Source organism: Notamacropus eugenii, chromosome 2 (genome assembly GCF_028372415.1).
Source record: "Notamacropus eugenii isolate mMacEug1 chromosome 2, mMacEug1.pri_v2, whole genome shotgun sequence".
NCBI lineage: Eukaryota > Metazoa > Chordata > Mammalia > Diprotodontia > Macropodidae > Notamacropus > Notamacropus eugenii.
The window spans coordinates 38,649,190-38,675,319 of record NC_092873.1 but is presented as its reverse complement, the minus strand read 5'-3'; the positions used below and the strand labels follow the sequence as shown (position 1 = coordinate 38,675,319).

General features: G+C 44.3%; 1 protein-coding gene across 2 annotated transcripts in view; it reads right to left on the bottom strand.

The window, feature by feature from the left end:
• The window catches only part of NXN (nucleoredoxin), a 168,501-nt gene that overhangs the window by 23,858 nt on the left and 118,513 nt on the right, over positions 1-26,130 (bottom strand). For both annotated transcript variants that reach the window (XM_072639889.1, XM_072639890.1), the window contains exon 2: positions 2,024-2,141. In XM_072639889.1, coding sequence (XP_072495990.1) covers positions 2,024-2,141 — 118 coding nt within the window. The remainder of the gene's footprint in view (positions 1-2,023; positions 2,142-26,130) is intronic.

Genomic DNA, 26,130 nt, shown 5'->3' with positions numbered 1-26,130 from the left:
ATTATCATCACCAATGAGCGGTGATTCAGAACTCCTAGTTCTACCAGAGCAAAGGGAGGAGACGCCACACATGCTGAGGCATTTTTTCTCAAGGAGCTCCCAGCCAGTGAATCCTCAATGGCTCCTGATCTGGAGCATCATGCAGATGGCCTGTGCCACCCGACTTGCAATCTCTTCACCAACACAAATGCACATAACTTGGGAGGTATTTCACTGAACCACAGACCTAGAGCTGGGAGCAATCTGGAGAATGCTGAGGCCCCAGCAGGTGAAGTCACTTGCATACAGTCACACATGTGAGAAGGGTCAGAGGTAGGATTTGAACCCAGGTCCTCTTTTCACAGTAAGAAGAATTTATGAAAGTTGCTACGGCAACACCACCACCAACAGCCTTCCCTGGTTCGGCCAGCTTAGTGAGGAGTCTTTCCCAAATTAGCTCAGCTGGTCATCCCTGGGCCTTGGAAGGCTCTGCCAGAGCTTCTGTGTGCTGGCATGAGCTCCACGCCCCTGAGGAACAGGAACGGGAGGAGGACGAAGTCAGTCCTGTTTAAGAGGCCCATCATGAAGCTCTGGGCCATCCCATGCTCCTCAAACAGGGCAGGGAATGGGGGCCACACCAGCCAGAGGCAAAGGAATCCACGGAGGTATCCGTGCCTTATATGGCTTTGTTTGAGGGTCATTCCCAAACACTACAGGCTATGCTGATTCCAAGAAACCTATAATTTTCAGAAGTTGACATCTGTTGACAAAATGGCTCTTAAAGCTAGCCCTGGGCTCAGAGTTGCTCTGTGAGCACCTCTCCTGCCTCAGGCTCAGGGCCCAGCTTCCCTTTCTCCTCAGTCAGATTCGGGTCTAAGAGCCACACATTTAGGAGTCAGGATCCCTGAGTGGGGGTCACAGTCATCGGGTGATGACTAGTGACTTTGCACCCAGGTCCTTACTACAGGGTGCGGGGCAGAGAAAGCAGTTGATAAGTGCAGGCTGATTAGATGTTGGTAGGATACACTCCTTAATCTCTGGGAGCCTTAGTGGCCTCATCAGAAGCCAGGATAACTGGAGCGATCGGCACCTAGAGCTTTACACTCACCAACTGCCCTACGCACATATCACACTGGATTGTCACAGATGCCTTGGGAGAGAGGTATATCATTATTCCCACTTTACAGATGAGGTGACTGAGGTTCAGAGTGACATTTCCAGGGTCACACAGCCAGTGTGGCATCTTTACTCCCTCCTGGAGCTGCAGTGAGAAGCAAAGGAGACAATATATGTGAAATGGCTTAGAAATCTGTGAGGTTCTAGGGAAAGATAAGATGGTTTAATGATGAGAGAAACACATGAGATAAGACTCTTTCAAGGGATATCCCAATTTGCACTTAAAAGTTTTTTTATTATTTGTTTAAAACAAAGGATTAAAAAGACAGGAGAAGAGACCCAGCAAAACCAACATCCAAACATTCAAATCCCATGTTATCTGCAGAGTTTGGTGCACACATTCTCACATCTTTTCTTTAGAGCCAAGTGTGGCCATTATAATTTCACAGCATTTAGTTTGCATTGTTTTGTTTTGGTTGTGGTTTCTTCCATTTGCACTGTTGTTAACACTGCAAGGACTCAGGAAGACCTGAGTCCAAATCCAGCCTCAGACACTGACTAGTGACCTTGGCCAAGTCATTAGATCTCTGCCTGACTCAGTTTCCTCAACTGTAAAATGGGGATCAAAACAGAATTTCCCTCCCAGGGAGGTTGTGAAGAACAACAGATAATATTTGTAAAAAGCACTTAGCACGGTGTGCCTGGTACACTTGAGGTGCTATGTTAGTGATGGTGATGATGACGACGATGACGATGGCGCTTGTGACTATGTTCAGTTGGGTTCTGCTCCCTTCATTCCATACTGGTTCATACTAGTTTAATTTCAAATGAAAATAGGCCACAGCTGAGAAAATTAAGGAAACTTTATGAAGAAAAGAATCCTGTTTGGGGAGAGGAAAAGACCGGCAGAGGCCCCCATGGTGCTTACCTTCTGGGTCATCTCGGATCACCAGCAGCCCATTCCTGCACACGACTTTCCCCGTGGTGGCATCAATGAAGACCAGTGATGGAATGTTGGAAATTCGGTATTTGTTCCATAGTTTAAGCTGTAAGACAAAAAGAGGGCATTGATCAGGCCCAAAATGCATTCATTAATTCATTCAGCAAGTCAGTTGCTTGAAAGCAGGAGCTGTTTTGTTTTGTGTGGCCTTTCTTTGCATCTCTAGAGCTTAGGGCAGTGCCTGGAAGGCACATAGTAGGTGGTTAGTAAATGTTTGCTGACTGACTGCCTGCCATCTGTGTGACAGACTAGCATCTGCAAGGGGACACAGAGGTAAAAGCATCTCCGAAGTCCTCTAGTCTAAGCCAGATCAGAAAAAAGAGGAGTAAGAAAGCCCCGGATCTAATGGGTCTTACTGCCTAATAGAGGTGCTAAGGACAGATATACCCAGATAATGATAATAAACGTTCTTTCAAGCTTTCCAGGCCTAAGAGGAGAGGAAGAGGCAACTATGAAGATGAAGGAAAAATTGGAAAATACACCTTCTTGATAGTAATAATCACTGTCCTTAAAATCCTATTGCACAATAAGCCTGGTTGGTGTTGGGCCAGTTAAAGCTGTCATTCTCTTGGCCTTTTGGGAGCCTCCTGAAGACTTCACTCACCCAAGGCAAATATCATCAATCAAAGACATGATCAGGAGATCTGAGTGCCCTAAGCATATATAAATAAAGAGTGGTCATCCTCCTTCTACCTTCCCCCTCAGGTCCTTCGTCTATAAAACCTGGTGAAGGATCAGCCATCTTTCCAACAAAATCAGATTCCTGGCCAGGTGAAGAAGATAGGAGAGGAAGCATTTCATTAGCTCTCCATTTCACCCCACACAGCAAAACAGTCTTCAGCCTTCCCAGCATCCCCTTCGCCCAGCGCGGAAAAGAAATAGGAGCATCAAACCGAAGGTTAAATATTTATATGTTCCCCGATTTCTCTACACGGGAAATCTCCAGCTATTAGTTGTATCCTATTCAACTTGCTAATAAACAAAGGAAAGAAACAGTCTAGAAGCTGACACAATCTCTTAATCTCTGACACTCAGAACTCGACATTCTGTATTTGCTGATGTTTGACACTGGCCATGCAAACTGGCTGAAGTCCAAAGCCTCAGAGTCACCAGGCTGAGAAGCCAAGGATAAAAAATTCAATTCAACAAACATCTGTTAAGTGCTGGTGATAATAACAACGGAGACGCAAAAGACAACATGTGAAGCAGTCCATGCCCTCCGAGGGCATTCTCCTGGGGTGGTATTCCTTACTTTAAAACTTCCAGCTTCTTTCAAAGCTCAGCTTGAGGAACTTCTATTTTATCCTGAAGGAAGCAGAGAAGCACTGAAAACATCTAAAAAGCAGCAGAGTGGTAAGCTAGTCAGACCTGGGCTTTAAATGGAGATTATCCTGGCCATTGTGCAAAGGACACCCTTATTGAGATGACAGACCAGGGGCAGGGAGGCCACTAGCAAGGAGGCCTGGGGGGAGTTGATGAGGGACTGCGCCAGAGTGGAGGCCGGGGCGGTGGAAAAAAGGGGATGTGTGTGAAAGGTTTTGAGCATCACAAAACAGCGGGGAGGGGCAGGGAGAATCTAGCACACCTCCTGAGACCACCATCATCCACCAAACCAGGGCAGCCCATACTCTTTACAGGCTCACAAGCTCCTCAGGTAAATAACTTTTTCTGACACTGATAAATCACTGAATCTTAGTGTTAAGAGAGATGCTAGAAATTATCTCATTTAACCTCAGCCTAAAACACAAATCTTCTCTAGGACATCATTCATCAGCTGGCCTCTTGACTTGAAAACCTCTAAGTACAAATTATGTGGTATAGCAGAAAGAGTCCTGTGTGGGAAGGAAGACCTGGGTTTGAAGCCCAGCTCTGAACTAGTTGTGTGAGTCTGAACAAGTCAGAATCCCCGAGTTTCAATTTCCTTATCTGTGAAATGAAAACAAATATTCAGATTTATAAAGTCCCAACCCCCTTTCTAAGGTTTACGAAATCTTTTCCACAAGCCAGTGAGAGGGGCAGCACGTGTATTTTGATCTCCAGGAGCAACCCCTTTTCCCTTTAGGATAGCTCCATTTGTTAGGAAGTTAACCCCTCTCTTCCTTCTCACTTTTCACTCCCTGGTCATGGTTCTGTGCTCTGGTACTCTCTCTTCCATGACAAGGAAGGGCTTTGGAGGCAGCATTCAGAGTGGGCCTCACAGTCAGGAAGTGCAGCCTCTGTGACCCTGGACAAGTCACTAAACCTCTTTGTGCTCCAGGAGCTAACGGGTCCAGGGAGTTTCCTCTGTTTCCTAATGCAGTCACAGGTCCAGATCCAATCCTGTCCTTCCCAGCCCATTCTGACACCTATGTCATTAAATGAAATCAAAGCTACCATTTCACCTAAAAAAATGAAAGAAATGAAGAAAAGCCACTGAACTTCCTCCTCGGTATAGGTGCTGCTGGGGTAAGGGTTCCCTCTGCCAGCTCTGCAGGATACAGGCTGCTCTTCAGACAACACAGCAACTCAGCCAATGAAGCGATCTGGAATCAGCCTAAGGAAAGGTGTGGCTCTCTCAAAGAAAAAGAATCCTGCCCTACACAGCACTCATGAAGGAAACCTGAAGCTGCTGTTGCTAAAATAGTATTGTTTTTTTTAATCCAAAGGCATTTTAGGGCTCAGGGAAGAAAGAAAGGGAGATCAGGATTGCTCTAGAGGATTACTCAAAAGCACGGGTTGGGTAGCTTCCAGCTGGTTACCGTGAGGGCAAAGGTGGAAGGATGTCCCAACTACTGGGGCTGGGGTCCACAGAGAGCACCTCGCCAAGGCTAGCTCACTCCCCTGTTTTTTCCTAGGACCAGAGAACCTGGCTGGCTCCCCAGACCAGAAGTGACGTCACACCCACTTAAAAAACCAACACTGCAACATTCCAGAGAAACCCCAGATGGGATTCAGTTTAAATGCCCTGAGAGAGATGCGGTTGAACAACAAAACAAGACAATCTCAATTAGGACACAGGGATTAGCTGTCATTTAAACCCTGCTATAAAGAATGGGCTTGGAATGCAAGCTAGTGGTTGTAAAGACCCAAACATATTAATTTTGATGTCTGAATCAGAAAGCTCATGGAAGAGCGGCTTGCAGCCTGATCAGCCCATTCTGATGATTCTCTGGGGCACAAGCAGGCTGATTGGAAATGAGAAACGCATGCATCTGAAGAGCACTTGCCAAGATTCACCACTGCCCTGGTTAATGGTCTCCTTCAATCTGGCGTGGCTTTCTAAAGTACACAGAACACTGGGGAAAAGAGCTCTTAACGGATCATTTTAGTGCACCTCTGACCTCAGTTCACCTCACCTTCTAAGGAATTCAGTTGTGATGGCTACTTCCTTTCCCCACCTTTGTTTCTGCCACTCTAATTTTCTCCCATCTTCAAGTTACTCTTTAAAATAAAACCAGCCTTTCTGCCTTTGTGCAAAATAGAGGATGCTACAAGCTGGAGAGGGTAAAAAGCTCAAAAATCCTCACTGAGCAGCTACTCTAATCTGCAAATTATTCAGACTCACAGGTCTGATGCTACCCAAGTCTCGTGATTCATACTTTGCCTTTAGGAAGGCAAGTAGCTCTAGCCCCCAGGCCTTCGGGGCTGACTATCCATGTGGAAGCATCCCTGGGGACAGAGATATCCGCTGTCACCAGGCAGCGTATTCTCTAGGGCTTAATCAATCTTACGGGTAATGAGTTCTTCCTCATTTTATTTCTTCCATCAAGAGTTCCCTGATTTCACTGGTGTAAGAACTTCCCACAAGAACAGCTCACAATTTCTTCTCTCCTTAGGAGATGGTTTTGTGAAATGCTGGGGCCAAGATATTCACTCCCTAAGGACCAAGCCTCTGCTGGGGCGCCTTATACTCTCAACCACACTGTTCCTCTGATCATAGACACAGATTTTGTTTGTGGACCTCACTTAAAACTTGTCTGCCCTGGAGGTTCCTGATAGAGCTTGGGATCCATTTGTACGGCCTTTGAGAACCCAGCACTATCCCTATGATGTAATAAGGCTATGGAGGAATAAACAATAACCATTTAGGTAGCAATTTAAGGTTTGCAAAGTTCTTCACATAGTTTTTTCTTATTCAATCCAATCATATTGTAGGAGGCACCCAGGAAATATTTGGTTTCCCTCTCTCACCTCAAGTTGAGAGAACATGGGCCACCAAATCTCCATCCATTATACTCCCACATCTTCTATCCATCCCCTTCTCTCTGTCTGCACACAGCCACCACCCTTGTTCAGGTCCTCATTACCTGATGACTGTTACAACAGTGTCCTCATCGGTCTTTCTGACTTCATTGTACCCTACATCCAGCTAGAAAGGGCAAATCTGACCATGTCAGTCCTCTACTGTCTCCCTCAACAAGAGGATCAAATAGAAATGATCCTGTTTGGCATTTAAAGCCCTTTATAACTTAGCTTCTACCTACTCTTCTGGCCTAATTCTCCATCTTTCTCCTTCACGCCCTCTTTGGTAGGGCAGACTGGACTTCACACCATGCATTTGCACACTAAAGCTGGATCCCTCGCCAAAGCCTTCCCTCTTTACTTCTGCCTTGTAGAAGCCTTGGTTTCTTTTAGTTTTTCTTGTCCTGGTTTCCTTCAAAGGGCACCATGAAGGAGAAGATATCTCTGTTGTGCCTTGAGGGAACACGAGGATGCTGAGAGCTGGAGATAAGAAGGGGTCTGTCTTTCCAGGTAAGGGCACAGGTTTTTGTGAATGAATAGGGGTAGGAGATGGAACATTGAGTTGTGGCAACAGTTGGTCACCCAGTGTAGCTAGAACACAGAATGCATGAAGGAGGTGGAAGGTAATGTGTGTGTGATAAGCCAGATTTCTGAGGACTTCAAATACTTTCACTTAATAAAATTGCTTTTTGCTGCTTCTACCCACTCTTCTCATCTCATTCTTCCAGAAGATGATCAGTCAAGTCTCCTTGGCACAACGCAGAAATTTCCCTTTACACTGGGGCAGTGGCTGGTGCTGTATTTGGAGTCAGAAAGATGAGTCTAAATCTGGATTCAGACATTTACTAGATATGTGACCTTAGGCAAAGTCACTTAACCTCTGCCTGCCTCAACTGTAAAATGCAGATAATCACAGCAACTACCCCCTAGGGTTGCTGTGAAGTTCAAATGAGATAAATTTTTTAAAGCTCTTAACACAGTGTCTGTCACATAGTAGGCACTTCATAAATGCTTATCCCCTTCCTTCCTGTTTTCTCATCTAGAAAATGGGGATAATCATAGGTATTTGTAAGGAAGATCAAAGGAAATGATATAAGTAAAATTCTTGCAAACCTTAATATGCTATATGAATGGGAGCAGTTATTTAAATGATCTTGCTGATGGGCAGCTTGGCATTCGATGCCATGGCAGGGATCCTGAAATAGATCTTGGTACCTGTCTGGCAAACAGCCAACATGGAACTGGAGCTCTCTCAGTTGTCAGCCAACATTATTTAAGAGTCACATCATGCACCAAGTCTTGTACCAGGCCCTCACCATTTGTAAAAATGCAAGATGCAGAAGGTCATGGACATATTAGAAGGGTCTATTGAGTCCAGCTCAGTGGTGGTGGCTGGTAATGAATTTGTATTGGTTAGAAGGCAGAGCAATAAACCCCTTCCAAAGCCTTACTTTAGAGAGGGCTCAGCTAATTCCTCATTTTCTATCAGCTGCTCCACTTGGGTACCCAGTGACTTCTCCCTCTTTCCAGCTTCATTTTGTGTACTGTCTTTCCTCAAGATTGCAAGCTCCCTGAGGGCAGGAATTATCTTTTTTTGCTCTAATGTGCATCCCCAGGGATGCACAGTGCCTGGCACATAGTAGGTGTTTAATAACGGTTTACTGACTACTAGCTCCAACCCCTGGTGGTGGTTTTTGAGGAGAACCAAAATGGAGTCAAGGCACAGTGTGTCCAACTGTGGCTGATCAGATCAATACAAGCTCAGAAGGCTCTACCGCGGGTTGGGCACAAATAGTCCATATGAACATACGCAGTAGAGATGTCTCTAAATTTGCATATCTCATGTTTCTTTTGAGTTACTGCAATTCTGCTTTGCCCATAGAGCATAATGTTTTTTTTTTGATGTGGTACATCATGTTGGGTGGTGCTTTGCCAGCATCTTCCATGTCACACAATCAATTCCAAAATTCTGAGAGATCCTGAGACCTTGTATCACTTCTACCAGGTGAGTACCTTCCTTGCGTGACTTCTTTGTAAAATAGTCTTTTTTTAGGAAAACATGTGTTTGGCATTTGAACAAAGTAACCAGCTCATCAGAGTTGCTCTCTTTGCAGTAGAGTTTGAGAGCTTGGCAGTTCAGTTTGAGAAAGGACCTCAGCATCTGGTACCTTATCTTGCCAGGTGATCTTCAGAATGTTCTTAAGACAATTCAAATGGAAGTGATTTAGTTGTCTGGCAGGCGCTGGTAGACTGTCCAGGTATAATAGGCATACAACAATGAGGTCACCACAATGGCTCTGTAGAACTTCAGTTTGGTAAGCAGTCTTATTAGACTTCTGTCCCAGACCTTCTTTCAGAGCTTCCCAAACACTGAGCTAGCTCTGGTAATGCATGTGTCAACTTCATTATCAAGGTGTACATTGTATACAATGTATACTGCCAAGGCAAGTGAACTTATCCACAGTGTTCAAAACTTCTCCATTTCTTGTAATAGATAGTTCCATGTATGGATGCTGTTGTAATGGCCAGTGGAGAACCTTTGTTGTAGCTCAGCCTCAGAGGCTGCATTGAGTGTAACAAGCAAAAAGTCGAGTACCAACTCTCCCTCCACTTTAGTCTTGACTTGTAGACTTTTCAAGTTAAATAATTTACCCTCAGTATGGTAGCTGGCCTTGATGACATTTTTGTACTAATTGAAGGTGTCTGACAAGATTATACTTTAAAAAGCATGAGGGTAAGCACACAGCCCTGCTTCACTCCACTGACAACTGGGAAAGCTTGAGAGTATCATCCATTATCCAGAACAGGAAAGCATTCTGTGTCATGAATTTGATGGCTCATACTGATGAGCTTCTCTGAGCAGCCACATTTTGTCATAATTTTCCACAAGTTCCCAGGACTAACAGTAACAAAGGCCTTGGATGTATCTATGAACACTGTGTACAGACCTCTGTTCTGCTCCTAGAATTTCTCCTGGAGTTGTCAGGCAGCAAAAAACATCACATTGACTGCTCCTTGGCCCTTTCTGAAGCCACACTGGCTCTCAGGTGAATGAATATCTCCCAGGTAAAAAAAAATCAGCCTATTAAAGGAAGACTTTGGTAAGAATTTTGCCAGCAATGACTAAGAAAGAGAGAGATCCCTCTGTGATTGTCACAGGACAATCTATTTCCTTTACCTTTATAGAGATGGGCAATGGAGGCATCCTTGAACTCCTGAGGGACAGATAACCTCCTCTTGCCATATAACCTGGAAAATTTTAGTCACCTTTTGTATGAGCAATGGACCCCTTGCCTTATAAATCTCAGCTGGAATAGAATCAGCATCAGGTGCTTTGCCATACAAGAGGAGTTGAATGCATTCAAAACCTCTTTGTCAGTTGGAAGTTCAGCTAAAGATGGACTGACTTCAACCTGAGGTATATAGATCAGTAGCTTCAACATCGACTGATGATGGTCTGTTGAGAACACTATGGAAGCCTATCTCTCCAGGATCATGTCCTTATCACTAATCAATGTGGTTCCATTAGCACTGAGTAGCTGAGATTGGCCATAGGTCTTTGGCCTATAAACAGCCTTCAGGGCATCAAAAAAGTACTTTGGATTGTTACTTTCAGTATTCATCTGCCTTCTTACTGAGCCAAGAGTGCTGCATCTCTCTAAGCTTGACTTGCACTTTACTTTTGATAGAGTTAAATGATGCCTTCTTAGAGATGGACATACTATCTTTCTGGTAAACCCTGTGGAGTTCTCGTTTTTCATATAGCAGCTTCTGAATTTCCCCATTATTTTCATAAAATCAATCTTGATGTTTGTGAGTGTTCTGACTCAGATGAATAAAGGCAGTACTGTACACCAAATCTCTGAAAGGTGGCAACTCCTTTTCTGCTTCACTGTTGCCAACTGTGTCAGCTTTCCCTCCAAGTTAGCAACAAACAGTTCTCAGTGGGAGAAGTACTCCATCTAATCTGTTGACATTAAATATTCTGGTAACTGTCTTAATTGAGACTACCACTTTTGTTGAATGAGAATCTTTAGCTTGGAGAGGATAAGTCAATGATCAGATCAGCTCTCTGAGCCATACATCATCTTCGTCACCTTTGTTGTGAGGGTGCATCCACAAAGTTTTACTGCATTTAGGCAAACAGAAGACAGCATTGGTGATGAGAAGATCATGAGACGCACAAGTCTTCAGTAGTAAGTGACTATTTCTGGTTCCATTCCTCCCAAGGACTCCCTGAGTGTCTCATAGTTTGTGCCTACTCTTGTATTAAAGCCATCCAGAATTATAAGCTTGTTCTCTTTTGGCACGCTGATGATGAGAATCTCCAGGGCTTCATAAAATTTTTCTTTGACCTCATCAGAGTTTATCATGGTGGGAGCACAGGCACTGATGATGCACGGGCCCTTCCCTGCAAGTGGCATTCAAACTGTCTGAGCCTGGCAGATATACAAGTCTGTTGACTAGATTAGTTTTAACTGTGAAACCTACTCCAGCTTCACAGCACTCCCTACTCACTGCAGACACTCCAGGAAAACATGCCTTCATTGGCCGGCCTTGTTTAACTGAGCTCTTATTTGGATGTGATACCTGCTGAAATCTCTCCCTTCAAAAGCTGTTTGTCTTTCAGGTCTATTGGATTTCAGATTGTCCATAAGGTTGCGCACATTCCACATTCCAATGGTGAGCGGAATCATCTTTGGAAAAGTTTTTTACATTTTTAAATGTTTCTACCATAGGGTGGGATGCTCCACCTAGTGCAGTAAGCAGGCCAAGGTCGGGCGAAGCAGACAATTTTTAGGGTGCCTTTTCTAGTCCCTTCCTCATGCCAGGAGGTGAGCAGTGTAGTCCTTTAAAAAGGTTGCTTAATCACCTGCAGAGTTGCTGAATCCCACAGCTATTCAGCCCAGTGAGAAATCAACCCTATGGCCCAGGTCACCTACGTGCAGGACTGTGACTACAGCTCCCTGTGTATCCATACCTGCTACTTCGTCACTTGCCTGTGACAGGACTTTGAGGTAGGTAACAATGGTAAAATGGTACGGGTGATTGATGTCTTATGATTTGTGCGCAAATGAGATTGAAGGGAGGTAGAGCTGCTTGAGATTGTTGACCTTGCTCCCTATTCCAGGGTCATCAAAATCCAGTGGCAAGGCAGAAGTTACGATGACTGGTGATGTCTTTGAGGTCTAACCAAACTCTCAGCGCTCCACAGCCCCTGTTTCACGAGCTGTTCTCACCCACCCATTCTGCAGGGGAGGGCAGACACCCCCATAACTCACCAAAAGGTTACCTACCCTCAACCTGGTTTAGCCACTCTGCTGAAATGGTTTACTTGGAAGCTACAGTTTCTTGGAGCCACAGGTGACAGCTGGCAAATCAGGGGGAAGCCAAAGGTGGAAAGCAGCCCGGAGAAGGGTTCAGGAGCCCTGACACCAGAGGTACCAGCCTTCCCTGAACACACCCTATACCCAGTTCTGACCCATTAGCAAAGGGGCTAGGCAAAGCTTGGGCTTTCCCCCCAGATACTCCAAAGCCCAGAAACAACTCAGAGGAACATGTCACTCCCTCCTCTTATTTGATTTTTTTGAAGTTGATCAAATAACTCATTTCCTCATTGTGGTACTAGGGCATAGAGAGGCAGGGCTTTTTCTCCCAAGGCAAAGTGGAATGTTTACCGGATACGACTTCTATGGAACACACACATATGCTTTCTGACATGCTTTTCTGATATCTAGATTTAAAAGGTTCATCTTGTATGTAAAAAACACAGTAGTTAGGATTTAATTCTTTAAACTGTAACCACAGAGATTTGCTTTGTTCTTTACTCACGAAGGTTCAGTTTGGGCTCAGCATTTGGTTCTGACGGAAATCACTGCTTTTATTCCTTAACATTTTGGTCAGGATGACTAAAGGCCCCAAACGTCAGAGTACTGAGGAATTTAGCTGGGTATGAGCCAGTTGAGTCAGGCAGCCAGCCCTGGCCACATCAGATACTGGAAGTCTTACATGCTTCCATAGGGATCAGGAGAACTATTATCCATTTGAATAAGGAAAAGGAAAAAAAGGCCAAACTGACTTCCTCAAAAGTCACCTTCTGGAGGCCGGCAGCTGCTCCAGCCTTCCCCTCCGAGGCTATCCAAGGCACTTTAGTTGTTACTACCCATTTATGTACATGTCTTCTTCATTAAGACATAAGCTGCTTGAGGTCAGGGACTTATTTCACTTCTTCTTTCTATATATAACACCTGCCACAGTGCCTGGCACGGAGTAAATGAATAAATAAATAATTATTTGATAAAACTGCCCCAAAAGGTAATGATCCTGATTCATACTTCTGTGACTTGGAACAGCCAAGTCATTCTCATGCCATGACTGTTTCTCCTCAGGTACTTGTGTGGTGACCCTGATGTTTGCCCCAAATGGGGACCTCCAATGGAACACGAAGCCCAAACACCCATAAAACTCAACCGTTTGGGGAATCTGTCCATCATTCTCTCCAGCAAAGTGACTGCCCATTCATTCTCTGAGGGGTGGAAACTGGAAAAAAAAGAGAGTATTGGGAAGATTGCCTCAAGTTGGTGAAAATCAAACAGATGACAAGATGGGTGGGACCATCCAAATGGGAAATTTGGGTTATCGAGTTACTTGCGAAGTCTCAACTCCTCCCCTCCTGGCGGCTGGTTCTGGTTAGCTATTCAAAAGCTGTGGTCTGAGCCATCAGCCTAGGAATGCTGGCCAGCAAAAAGTTGGGACTCTTTAAAAATCACCCCTTTAAACAATGACACAAGTATCAAAAAGAACACTGAGGGGAATCAATAGGTTCTGTTAAAAATGCAAAATAGGAGACCCCAATCACAAATTAATTTGAACCAGGGATGAGATTTGTGCATGCCCACAGATGCCACAGGAAAACGCAGCATCAGCCATTTCTGAAAAGCCTTTGCTCTGGAGGATGACCCAGAATGTGTCTCTTGCTGGGAGGATTTGATCTTGCACTTGACTGGGGGGCAAGGGGGGGGGGGTGTCTCAGCTCTTATTTCTCAACAGCTGCTGTAAATCTGCAGGATCAAGCCAAAGCTAACACAGATGTGGGAGTAATCAACAGGCTCCTTTAGAAGGATCAGCTGATCCTTTTCCGGCAAACCCTGAAACTTGTGCAGTTGCTGGCTAGATGATATCTTCTGCCATCTGCAGGAAGCCACTGAGAAGTGGATGCCCAAAATGTGCCTCTGCTCTCTCCAAGCAAATGGGACCAATGAACATCACCTCCCTAATCTGGCAATTCCAGCCCCTGCCCCAAACACCTTCTACTAAATACAGGGGCATCACCACTCTACACGTCAGGCCCAAGGGACAAACGGCACAGCAATCACTTTACCTAGGTTTCAAACATTTTGCTTTCAAAGCATGACACTAAATATGAAACTTAGCCCTTTTCTGGAATGCTTCATGAAGACCACGTCTGTTATATCTTCTTAGGTGGGGATACCTTGTCCGAGAGGCCCTTCCTGGCCAGCCAAGTGCAGTTTCTCCAAAGGCTTAGTTATCTGACGTACTTTTGGGTAGGATAATAGTGTCAGCATCTTAGAGCTCGAAGGGACCTTAAAAGGCATCCAGACCAACCCCCTTATGCTACAGAAGAGGAAACTGAGGCCCAGAAAGATGAAATCACTTACCCAAAGTCATACAGGTAGTCACAAAGGAAGGGCTCCACTCCAGTGATCATTTTACTATGCTAAGCTGACTCCTGGCTAGTCTTTAGAAACATATTCTCCTGGTTATACTATTAAATGGGGCTATAAAAATATTAAAAATGCTTCATGGTAGCCCAACCAGAGAGACTCCATTGTCCTATGATCCCACTCCCAGGTATAATGCCTCAAGGAGATCAGAGATTAAAAAGGTCCCACATACATCAAAATATTTATAGCACCACCTTTTGTAGTAGCAAAGAGCTGAAAACAAAGTAGACACATATCAGCTGGGAAAGAGCTAAACAGATCATAGTTCTTGAATGTAATACAATACTGCTGTGCTGCAGGAAAACCTGAACATGATGAACACAGAGGAGATGAATACAAGAGGAGACTTACTGGAACTGAGGCAAAGTGGAGTATGAAGAACCAGGAAAACCTTAGTCAGCGACGAGAGTGACGTATTGCAATGACTAGATCAACATCGCTGCGACAAAACGATCAAAACTGAATGTTGTGAATGCTCATCACGGAGCCTGTCTCCATAGAAGAGAGGGTGGAAAAGAAGGTACCTCTCTCATGTCTTTGAAGAGACGGGCACTGCATAGAATGCTGGATTTGGTCCATACACCAGCTGGCTTTGCAGAACTACTTTTTCTCCTCAATTTTGTTCTTTATTATAAATAAATGGCTCTCAGGGGATGGAAGGGGAGCATATAGCAAGTAATGTAAAAACAGAAGATAAAAATAAAAATTTAAAAATTAATTTAAAAAAGAGGCCTCCTTGCCAAACAAATTAGCCCAGTGTTGGTCAAATGGTCCTTTTAAATGGGTGAGGCAGTCAGTAGTATAGTAGATAGCATGCTAGGAGGCCTAGAGCCAGAAAGACCTAAGTTCAAATATGGCTTCAGCCACTTACTAGCTGTGTGAGCCTAGGCAAGTTACTTTAACTCTGTTTGCCTCGGTTTCTGCATCTATAAAATGGAGAGAATAATAGGATCCACCTCCTGGGGTTCCTGTGAGACTCACATGAGCTAGTAATTGTAGAATGCTCACTGAGCAGCGTGCTTGGCACATAGTAGGTACTGTAATACAATTGTTAGCTATTATCATGATCATTATTAGGAACTTATCACCCTAACTAGGTGAGAGGGGATTGAAATTACTTTTACTGATACGTCCCCTTCCTATAATCTCCTCTCTTTCTTTTATCCTTTTCTTATCTCAGACTAACATGCAGCATAGTCTGGCCAGACGAAGCTCATTCCAGCTTTGCTACTTACAACCTGTATGACTCTGGGCAAGTCATTTAGCTCTCTAAGACTCAGTTTCCTCATCTGTAAAATGGGAGGTTTGACCTATTTGGCCCTGAGGTCCACTGCTATGATTATAGCTCTGAAGCTAGAAGGGACTTCAGAACTCATCTAATACAACCCCATCATTTTACAGATGAGGAAACTGATGCTCATGGAGGTTACATGACTTGCCCAGGATCAGAGAGCTCTTAAGTGGCAGAGCTGGGATTTTAACACAGATATTCTGACTACCTTCAAGGATTTCCCCCCTATAGCAGGACAGAGTTAGTCTGAGGCATTATAAGTAAGATAACCAAGCCCTCTTAATGATTTCTGGAGGTAATGTGGCCAAATAGACAGAGCACTGGATGGAGGTCAGAGGATCAGGCTTGGCTTTGCTGCTTACTACCTCTGAGTGACTCTGAGCAAGTCATTCCCCTCTCTGGCTCTGTTTCCTCGTCTGCAAAATGAGAGGAGTGAGGTCCTCTCTACCTCTGATCTAGGAGTCTATGGTTTCTGACTGTGAAGGAAGCAGTCTTAATGGTCAGTCTTTCCTATTCATTCACCAACTGTTCAGAGAGCAGATGCTATGGGCAATCAGCAGGTTAGGTAAGGGATTCTTTTGGTTGAACAAAATTGTTCTGATACCTCTCTGCTACTCAGCAGGGGATTAAAGAAGGAAAAACAGGCTAGCTGTAGCAGGTTACAAATAAGAAATCCTGTCTCCTTTCTCTTGGCTTTCGCGCAGCTTAGGCTTTCCAAGTGGACTTAGAATCAGCATGCAGTTGGACAAGGAAGAAGGGTCCAGAGAGCATGTTAAAAGAACTCTCATCATCATCATCAGGCTAGGAACAGCCCTGAGGGCTGAATGGAACCCAGGCGTCTATGAGGGCACCTAACTTCCAGATCGTTATTATGACACTGAAAACAAACAAATAAGAAAACGCAGCTTACTCAGGTTAGGTCAGGATCAGTTATTTATTCTGGTCTCAGGCACCTGATGTGGTGGATTTGGAGTATGAAAGGCCTGGTTTCAAATCCTACCTCAGGCACTTACTGGCAAGTTCTCAAACCCAGAAGGCTTCAGTTTCCTTATCGGTACAATGGGATAGGGAAGAATCAGACTTGGTGACCTCCAGAATCCTTTCCAACTCTAAATCTATGATCCTAGAAACAATGAAGGTTTTTCATTAAATGCCTGCTTTGTGAAGGCTGAAATACAAAGACAGATATGATACAACAGAGAACCCATTCTCAAGGAATTCAGTGGAAGGAGAAAAAGAGACTTGCACACAATAGCTACTAAGTGCAAGGGAGAGAGAATTTTCAATTGGGAGGGTAAGGGGTGTCTAGCGGTAACAGTTGAATTGGGCCTTGAAGAGAAAAATTGCAACAGGTGGATATGGAAGGGGAAAGCAAGCCTATAAAAGCTTAGAGTGTGGCATGAGCAGAGATGGCAGAGGGTAGAGTGACAACAGTGGAAGAAAGTGTCCCAGCTTAGCTGGAGCCCATGGTGGACAGTAGGAGGTAAGGCTGGGAAGCCAGACTAGAGTCAAACCAGAAGGCCAAAAGTTAGTTCTGAGATAAGGGGGAGTCATTGAAGTTTGGGGCTGCATTTCAAAGATGATTTGAGTACTGAAGTGAAGGACAAATGGAGAGGGGCAGACCAGAGGCAGAAAGATTCCTTTCTGGGAGACAAGAAGAAACAAAGGCCTGAATGAATGATTTATATTCCTAGTGTGTTTGAAGAGAAGCTAACCCAGTAAGTGCTGGTTACCTCCAGGCCAGGAAGGCACCAAAATTTTGCTGACTTCTTGTATCCAAAGGGGCAAATACTTCTTTACTGTGGACTTTTTGTACATTAAAAGGTCCTGTATCTTGCCAGTGGGTGAGAAATGCCTGTCTTCATCAAAGGGAAAGTTGTTTTCATCACGTACCAAACCACAGAATACAGTTTTTTGGGCTGCCTCTGCGATTCACTGTTTTTCAGGCTGCTCTGTGTTGTCAAATAGATTGGAACGTGCCAGAAGAAAGAGCCAAGGTCTTCTCTTCATTCAAACCAAATACCACCCCATTTCTGCCTCCAAAGTCCTTTTTACCAGGGTGGCTACCGGGCTTCCAACAATCCTTAATCTTTCATTTAACAGATGTATTTCGGTTTGTGGAGTCATGGGCGAGCCCTTCAATATGCTGACCATTTCAATCGTAAGGCCTGTACAACAGAATTTGGGTCCCTGGCTAACATAGTCCAAAGACCACATGGGTCCTTAATTAATAGCATCTGATAAGCATGAATAGGGCAGTGACTCCTAAAGTTTCTGGCATCAAAACCTGACCAGTCAATGCCAGGAATACAACCTGAATGATTCACACAGGCCAGAGCAGAGTGGTTGACAGGGACCAACTGCAAACAGCCAAACAAATCTTCTCAGACAGAAGAGAAGAGCTGAGGAATGGGGGTTTATGGGCATTTCCCTTCCCTTTCTTCAGGGATGATTTTGGGTGGAGACAGAGCATATAAGCTGGTACATAGAAGGGAAGCCAAACTCCAAACTATAATATTTCAGATCAAACCCACACGGCCAGCTCTGTTTAACAATGGAAACAAGATGTTTCTCAGGGCAGCTGCATTGGGCAGCTTTTGCTTTCCCTCAAGGAGGGGAGCCCTGGTACACAGCAGAGGGCCATTGAGTTCAAACTGTGACAGCTGAACGACAGTGGGGCTGATGGCTGCCTTGTGGGGTGGATGCTTCCTCAGGGCGCCTGGGGAAAACTGACAGAATGCAGCTTTGCCTGCCCCACTGGGCTCCAGCATCGTGGCGATGCCAGCAGGAGAGCTAAGGGGAGAAAGGGATGTACTACAATTGAGGAGGGAGGGCGGCTGAGTCCCTGGAGAAATACAAGAAGGGAAGCTTAGGGGGAAAATTGGTTAAAGAGTTCCTAAGGCTTCCTCCAAAGAGATGGAACTGGTGACCTCTTCCCTCCCACATGCTTCCCTTGAGGGAGTTAGTCAATTCTGTTCACAGCCCATTAATCATCACATTTAATTACAACAAAACTTCATTTCAAAGCAATTCCTGCTATAAAATTTCCCTCTCAAAAGACCCAGTCTGAAACTGGCTTCAATAGAGGGAGCTAGCTGAAAAGGAAGATAGAAGAAATCCCAGTCTTCTTCCTGCCTCTTTCCTAGACTGTCCTGAACTATGACATAACAGAAAGCAGTTCTAGAGGTTTACAAAATGCTTTCCAAAGCTGTTCTATCATCTGATCCTCACGATAACCCTGGGGTGCAGGGGGCGCTATAACTGCCCTCATTTTATAGATAAGAAAACTGAAGTGGAGCGCAGTTATGTGGCCTGCTAGGAAGTGTCTGAGGCAGGATTTGAACTAAGGACTTCCTGATTCCAGGTCCAGGTCCAACACTATTCATTTTGCCACTCAGTTAACTGAGAGGAGCTAGCCACTCAAACTAACACACTGCCGTCCTCAGGGGTCATGGGACTGCCTGACAATGGATCCCTGACTCTCTTCACTGAACGTGAATTCTGGAATCCTCTGTTGGGAGATAATTTGGTGCTAGTCAGGATTTCTTGAGACTCTGGACTAGAGCTGACTCCTTGGCTATATTTTTATTCAGCTAGTTTTACTGTCTTATGATTCAGTGACATGGGCCTTCTCACTGTTCCTCAGACACAACCCCATCTCTGACCTTAGGCCTTTTCACTAGCTGAATCTGATGCTTGGAATGATTTTCCTCCTCATTTCTGCCTCCTGGCTTCCTTCAAGACTCAGCTCAAATCTCACCTCCTACAAGAGGCCTTTCCTACTCTTACCCACTTCACTAGATTCCCTCCATTTACAACTACAAACCTTGTATGCACATAGCTCTGTTTCCATTTACGACAATATATATCTTATATGCACATCGTTATCTGCATGCTGTTTCCCCCATCAGGCCCTTGAGGACAAGGGTGGTGTTTTGGCCTTTCTCTGCCACACAGTAATGCTTGATGATAATGATTTTGGGCGTCCTTTTAGCTCCTCAGCTCGCCTCCAGTCCCAGTGTGGGGACCTGCGCCTCAGGGGCTCCTCCTATTCCCCCACCCCACTAGGGGCTCTTCTACTCCATTAGCATGAGTTTGAGGTGATCTCTACTTCTTTACAATCTTACTCAGATCCCCCATGATATTTGGTTTTAAAATCACAAACATGGAAAAAGAAACCAAAAGTCTTCAAATATGATTCTTAAAAAGGGCTGACTCATCCTAAGGGCCTGGACACGCTAACTTTGTGATCCTGTCCAGTGGTGCTGGGGAATATCCCTTGGCCAAACCTAGGACTTCAGAGCATTTGGAGTGCCAGCTAAAGAGTCTCATTACAATGCCAATACAACTTCCGGCACTAAGAAGCAAAAAGCCAGGAGATGAGCAGTTTGTTTTTAGTACAAAGCACCATATGGCTCCCAGGTGCTGGCCGACACCACAGAAGGAAAGGAGCAGCCGGTCCTTTCTTCAAATGTCAGTCTCACTGACGAAAGGGATTTCCCAAAGCCAGTGCCTGATGCCTAAACCTCCATCATGCAGAGGAGTCTGGAATAGCAATACGGCTGCCAGAAACAACAGGCCAATGGTCACATAAAGAGAAGGAATAATAGTGGTGGCTACCTAGGGCCGTGATGCAGGATGAGTCTTTCTGGGGCATCTGAACATAGGTCTGAGAGACACAGGATGAAGATTCAGAAAGTACCAGCTATATGCCAGGTACTGTACAAACCTGGGGACACAAGGAATGACAAAACCAGCCTCTGCCCGAGAGGAGCTCCTGTTCTAATGGGGAAGACAACATGCAAACAACTGGGCACATGCAGATATTTACAGAGTCAATGGGAAGTTTCTGGGAAAGTCATTCACTTCTCTGAGCCTCAGCTTTTCCCCACCTGTAAAAGGAGGGAGTCTGTCCTGAAAATCAAATGAGATGGTGCATATGAAATAAGAGCTCTGTGTCCTGTGAAGGTCCTTTAAGAGATGGGAATGCTGGTTCATCCTGTTTTTGAACCCTCTGAGGACAGCACCAGTAACAAACTCCAGTGTAGGAGTGTGCTAGGAATAGTGAGGTTTTTCAATTATCCACTGGAAAGTTTTATTTATTTGCTCCTCTCAAAGCCCAGCATCTTGTCATGGGAAGTTCACTCTTACAATGTGAAATTCATCTACACACACACAGAGGTCTTGAGTGTTTTCACTGAGAAAAAGCTCCAAATCCATATGGGAACTTGGATCAGAAGAAAGGGTAAGCCCAGCAAAAAAAACAGGATGAAGAAGGAAGAGTGAACCTCCTTCCAGATTCTCAGCATTCTCTACCAGGGCAAGGTTCTCCACCCCCATCCCCTGGAACTTTGGGCTCTCTCAGGCTCCCAAGCGCCCCAAGTCTTCACCCCTCTTCCTGGAGCCTGACATTTGCTAACTCTGCCGTTTCATGTATTATGGCTAGGAGGCACCACAATGCACAGATCGTGGGGCCTAGAGTCAGGAAGACAGTTCAAATCCTGCCTCAGACACTTACTAACTGGGTGATCCTTGGCAAAGTCACTTAACCCCTATCTGCCTCAGCTGTAAAATGAGGATAATAATAGCACTTACAGAGTTGTGAGGACCAACTGAGTTAATGATTGTAAGGCACTTAGCACTTTGCCAGGCACATGGGGAGCTCTGGATAAATGTTAGCCAATATTATTATTGTTAGAGTGTGAGTTCTTTGAGGGCAGGAGCTATTTTATTTGCTTGTGTTTGTATTTCTAATATTTAGTATAGTTGTTGGCACAGAGTACGTGCATAATAAATGATCTATCATCCATCCATCCATCCATCCATCCATCCATCCATCCATCCATCCATCCAAGGAACATGATCTTGTCCTAAGGGACCTGCCTCAAACCAGCACTTCCATTCCATTCACAGCTGATACCACGGTGAAGTCTACAAAAAGCTTTATGTTTCTCTATTGCCTTAGGTCAGCTGGCTAAGGACTCAAGCCAGCAGACTGGGGAGGCAAGGGCACTGGTAAAAACATGCAGAGGGCCAACCTCAGTGAAAGCCAGGGTCTCCACTAAGAGCCCCTCAACAAAGGAAGGGGGACAAGTTCCATTGGTACAAGATCATGTGGTGGGGATGAGAACAGTGTGTGTGTGTGTGTGTGTGTGTGTGTGTGTGTGTGTGTGTGTGTGTGTGTGTGTGTGTGTGTGTGTGTGTATTGTATGGGCAGATGTACACATTCTTTGCCGTTTCCACCTTATTATTAACGGTTATATTCAACACTTCCAAGGCACCTTAGCACATCACATGGTCATCTAAGCACTTCTAGAATAATGGGGACTAGTTCCCAGGAAAGGTAAAGACAAATCTTATTGGGTTGGTAAGTGACAGACTGGGTTGGAATTATGAACCCGGTCAGCAAGGTGGCAGCCTCCTAACGTCTGGTCATCTACCCCTCTCCTTCACTGTTGTGCTCATGGGTTGTACAGCAGAAAGAAGACAGGGCTGCTTCCCTGGATCTTTAGCTGTGTGTGCCCCCTGGCAAGGCAGCCAGTGCAAGCCTTGCCAGGACTAATACTTGAGGCCTGGTTCTGGCACTCAGAAGCTATGCTCCTGGGCCAGCACCTCTCTGAGCTATCTCCTCAGGTTGTAAACAGGCAAGTGTCATTTATAACACAGAGACTGGAAGGCCAGCTTTGGAGTCAGAACGCTTGGGCTAATGTTCTTCTTCTTTAAACACATCCAATTATGGGACCATACGGTACCAACTCTGGTAGACTGGCACTGGGAAGTTATTATTTTTTACAAGTCTTATGTCAGTATCTGGTTTTCCCCCCTTTTAATATATGTCACATTTCACAATCAAGACTCTTCCTCTTCCCAGAGAAAAATTATATTTAAAACTATATATTGTAAATTATAATAAAATATAAATGATAAGAAATTTTTAAAAAAGAAAAGAAAAAACAACACAAACAACTGAGTTTCAACATATTGAAAAAATCTGGTATTGTATTGCAGTGTTCCGCCCACAAAGGCTTCCACCTTGACGAAGAAGCAGGAGGTCTGGCCTTCCTCTGTCTTTTCTTTGGGTCCAAGCCTGGTCATTAGGATTTTGCAGCATTCATTTTCAACTGTTTTGTCACTGTAGTTCCCATTTAACTTGTTGAGGTACACTATGTACACAACGTACCTTGATTTCCTTATTCAGCTTACTTCTTTTTATATCAGTTCATACGTTTTCAAGGCGAAGAACTATGTTTATGATATTCACTGTTTCTTACAGTCAGGAGTATAGTAGTAAATGTTTAACAGCTGATTTGCCAGGAAAAAAATGTACATGATCTAGCTTTAAGTGTAATCTACAAAAGGAGTCTAACACTTTGTTAGGTCTAGACAATCAACAAAATAATAAATCATGTCCTGATTTTATAGCATTTGCCAGTTTCTGAGGTATTAAAAATGCTTATGCTGAATATTTAACTACCAGCTCATGCTGGTCCCTGTTTAGAGCAATCATATTCAGGTAACACAACTTGTTAACTGCTCCTTGATCTATGGATATAGACCTGGCCTCTAGTTCTCTGTTACTACAAAATGTGCTGCTATAAATGTTGTTCTCTATATGGGACCTTTCTTTTTATTAATGACCGAAGGGAGAGAATTTCTTCACCAAGCATTTTCCTGAGGCAGTAAGGTGGTCTATGTGGAGGCTAAAGTGCTGGATTTGGAGCAAGAAAGAGTTCATTCCTCTCTCTGATACTTATTAGCTCTGTGACCTTGGGGGAAGCACTGCAACTTCTCTGCTTCACTCTCCTCATTTGTAAAATCAGGCAGCTGGAGTTGAGGGCTTCTAAGGTCTCCGTACCTCTGAATCTGTACTGCTATGATACCTTGCACCAACAATGCAAATCTCAACACATGCTTCCTACCATTACAAATGCAGAGCCTTTAGAATCTGGGACTACTTTCTGTTTCTTCATATTTCTGGCTTCTGGTAGAGTGCCCTACAGAGCAGGTACTCGATAAATGGCTGCTCTTATTGACTATTATTTGACTGAGCAAGTGAAAGAAGGCAGAATAAAGCAAGGAGAGAAGATAGTTTCTACCATCCCTTCTGGCTCTACCAATTATAATCCTTAGGGGTATTTCTATGTGTTGGAGGACACACTGCTTGGGGCTCTTATCACAGGACCAGTCTGCCTTATCTGTAAAAAGCAAAGGTAGACTCAGTGATCTCTGAGGTCCCTTCTACTCTAGGACTCACAATTGTGAAATAGTCATACACACACATCTGAAAAACTCCTGCAGCTTTCAGTCAGTTGGGAGGGTGGACACAAATTTAACTATTATAGTAAATGGAATAAGATTTCTATGCATACTTCTGAGAGCAAAAATAAGTAGAGGAAAGGTGGTGTCTCTTGGAACCTACAGAAATGTTTATCATTTCAACCACATACCTGTCTGTCACTGGTCCTCTTTCAGCTTCCTAGTTCTGTTATTTTACCACTTGTTGCTCTAGCTGGGCAGGCTCTATTTCTTGGCACAACTGTCTGAACGCACAGTTATCAACCCCTTGTTACCTCTTTTCCTGCATCAGGAAGTCCCAAGCTGAGTGCAAGCCAAATGATGAGAGGAAGAAAAAAGGAGATATTTAAAATGAGGTGAGAAATTTCCAGCCAGGAAAAAAAAGACCCAACTGGGCAGAGAGGACTACTTGGCAGAAGCCCAGGATGGAAACATCACCATCTCTCAAGGGATTCTGAAAGCCTGTGGGCTCTCAATGTCTCTGTGGAGACCAGTGAGCTCCAGTGGTATCTGCCTGCTGGCCATGCCCAGAGCGAAGGGGATTTCTGCACCAACAAGATGCCTGCCTGTACACAGAAGAGGATTATGGCTTGTGAAGCATTTCTTGTTCCAATATGGGTATAACTGCTTTGCGTTGTTGCTCTACTCAGACTCTTGAAATAAAAGGGTTGTGGAGCACAATGAAATAAATAACAGCCGAGAGAAAGGAAGAGGGAGGTAAATTGTTTGGAAAGGAGAAGACAGGGTGGAAAAGATGAAATTTGAGACAGATGTGAGAGCCACAAACACATGCGTCCTTGAATTTATGCATCCAATCAATTCAGACTTAGAAAAAAGCTACATACTCAATACAGAAATAAATTTGGAAGTAAACAAAGAAAAAAACGTCCATTTTATATTTCTTTGTGCTTACAAAGAAGCATCAATTTCCATTTCTCTCTCTAGATGTCAGAATAAAGTTAGGGACTGGGATGAGTCAAAGGTCTGGGATGAAGATACATTAATTAAGCCAAGGGTCTCCACCAATTTACACTATCATCTATCATTCTCAACAATGTGTCATCCCCGCAAATCAATGCATGTTACAGAGCCTTGGGTTTGGTTTGGTTTTTCCCTTTTAAATCTCCAAAAGGTGCTACTCCTTAGGCATCAGCAGAAATTCAAAAGCCACCGCACTGGTCAGGTTGACGCCTCATCATTTAGGGAAAAAAAGCAGGAAGTTTAGATGGGAGTTCCCACTAAAACACAAAAGTTCTCAGATGCCGGGAGGAAAGTCATTTCCACGATCTAGCCTCAGCTGGCCACCGTTTTGTTTCTCACCAGTTAACTCCAAAGGGCCGCTACACAATCAGATCCAAACACGTCCCTCTAAGAAACAATACTGGCAACCTGCCTTACTGGTCAAAATCCCAGTTTTTGATTATGGAATAATTGAATAAGAATTAGGGACAGAAGGAAGGCAATCCTAGTGCCAGGAATTGGTTCTGGGATGGCAAAAGCCTCAGGTGCTAAAGATGCTCTGGACTAAGACCCCTGTTGTTGGTAGTGGCTTGCACTGTATTTTCTGAATGCGCAGAGCATCCTACTTGAAGGTTATAGGATCACAGATTTAGAGCTAAAGGAGGCCCTAAGGAAAGATGATCAAGTCTACCCCAACCCTTCATTTTGCAGAGGAGAAAACTGAATTCCACAGAGATTAAATATTTTAATAATTCAGGGTCACAACTAGTAAAAGAGTCTGGGGAAACATTCAAACCCAGGTCTTCCTAAATACCAAGTTCAAAACATGCTAAGCCTACACACTGCATCTTCGACGCAAAAATGCTTTGCTACAAAAGGAAAAAAAAGGTTTTCATCCTATCTTTCATTTTGTCTTGGTTTGTTAACTCTCATTTAGGTTTCTAGTATCAAAAATAACCACTGGATTTGCCTTTGAATTCTGAAAGCATTTAGGTACTCAAAGAATTATGCATATGTGTATATATGTCTATGTGTATATGTGTGCACACATATTCCTCATATGGTATTAGAAAGAGAGCAATACAACAAGGATGAGCTTAGAATAAAGCAAAAACCCCACCGACATGCCACCAAAAGGGGCACTGCTTGGGCTCATGTAAGATTAGGTCTTCTAAAGGCCAGGCCAGTGGGCGTGTGATGTCTCCCTGGCTCTCCTAGACTCTGGTTTGCTGTAACTCAAGAAAGAGGCAATTCTGGATGGGTCAGACAGTGAGGCTGGTGCCTGCTGGCTTCACGGCTTCCCCAAGCCACACTGGGGTGCTGCTCTTATAGTTAGTTCTCCTGGAAGTTATGGTCCTTGCTCCATTTCTCTCCAATTTATCCTCTATAGATCTTATTCTTAAAAAGTTGGTGGCACATGTTTGTCTCCCCTTTTGGACTCTAAGGTCCTTGAAATCAGGGACTGGGTTTTTTGCCTTTCTTTGTACTTCTCATACTGAGCACAGTGACTGGCACACAGAAGG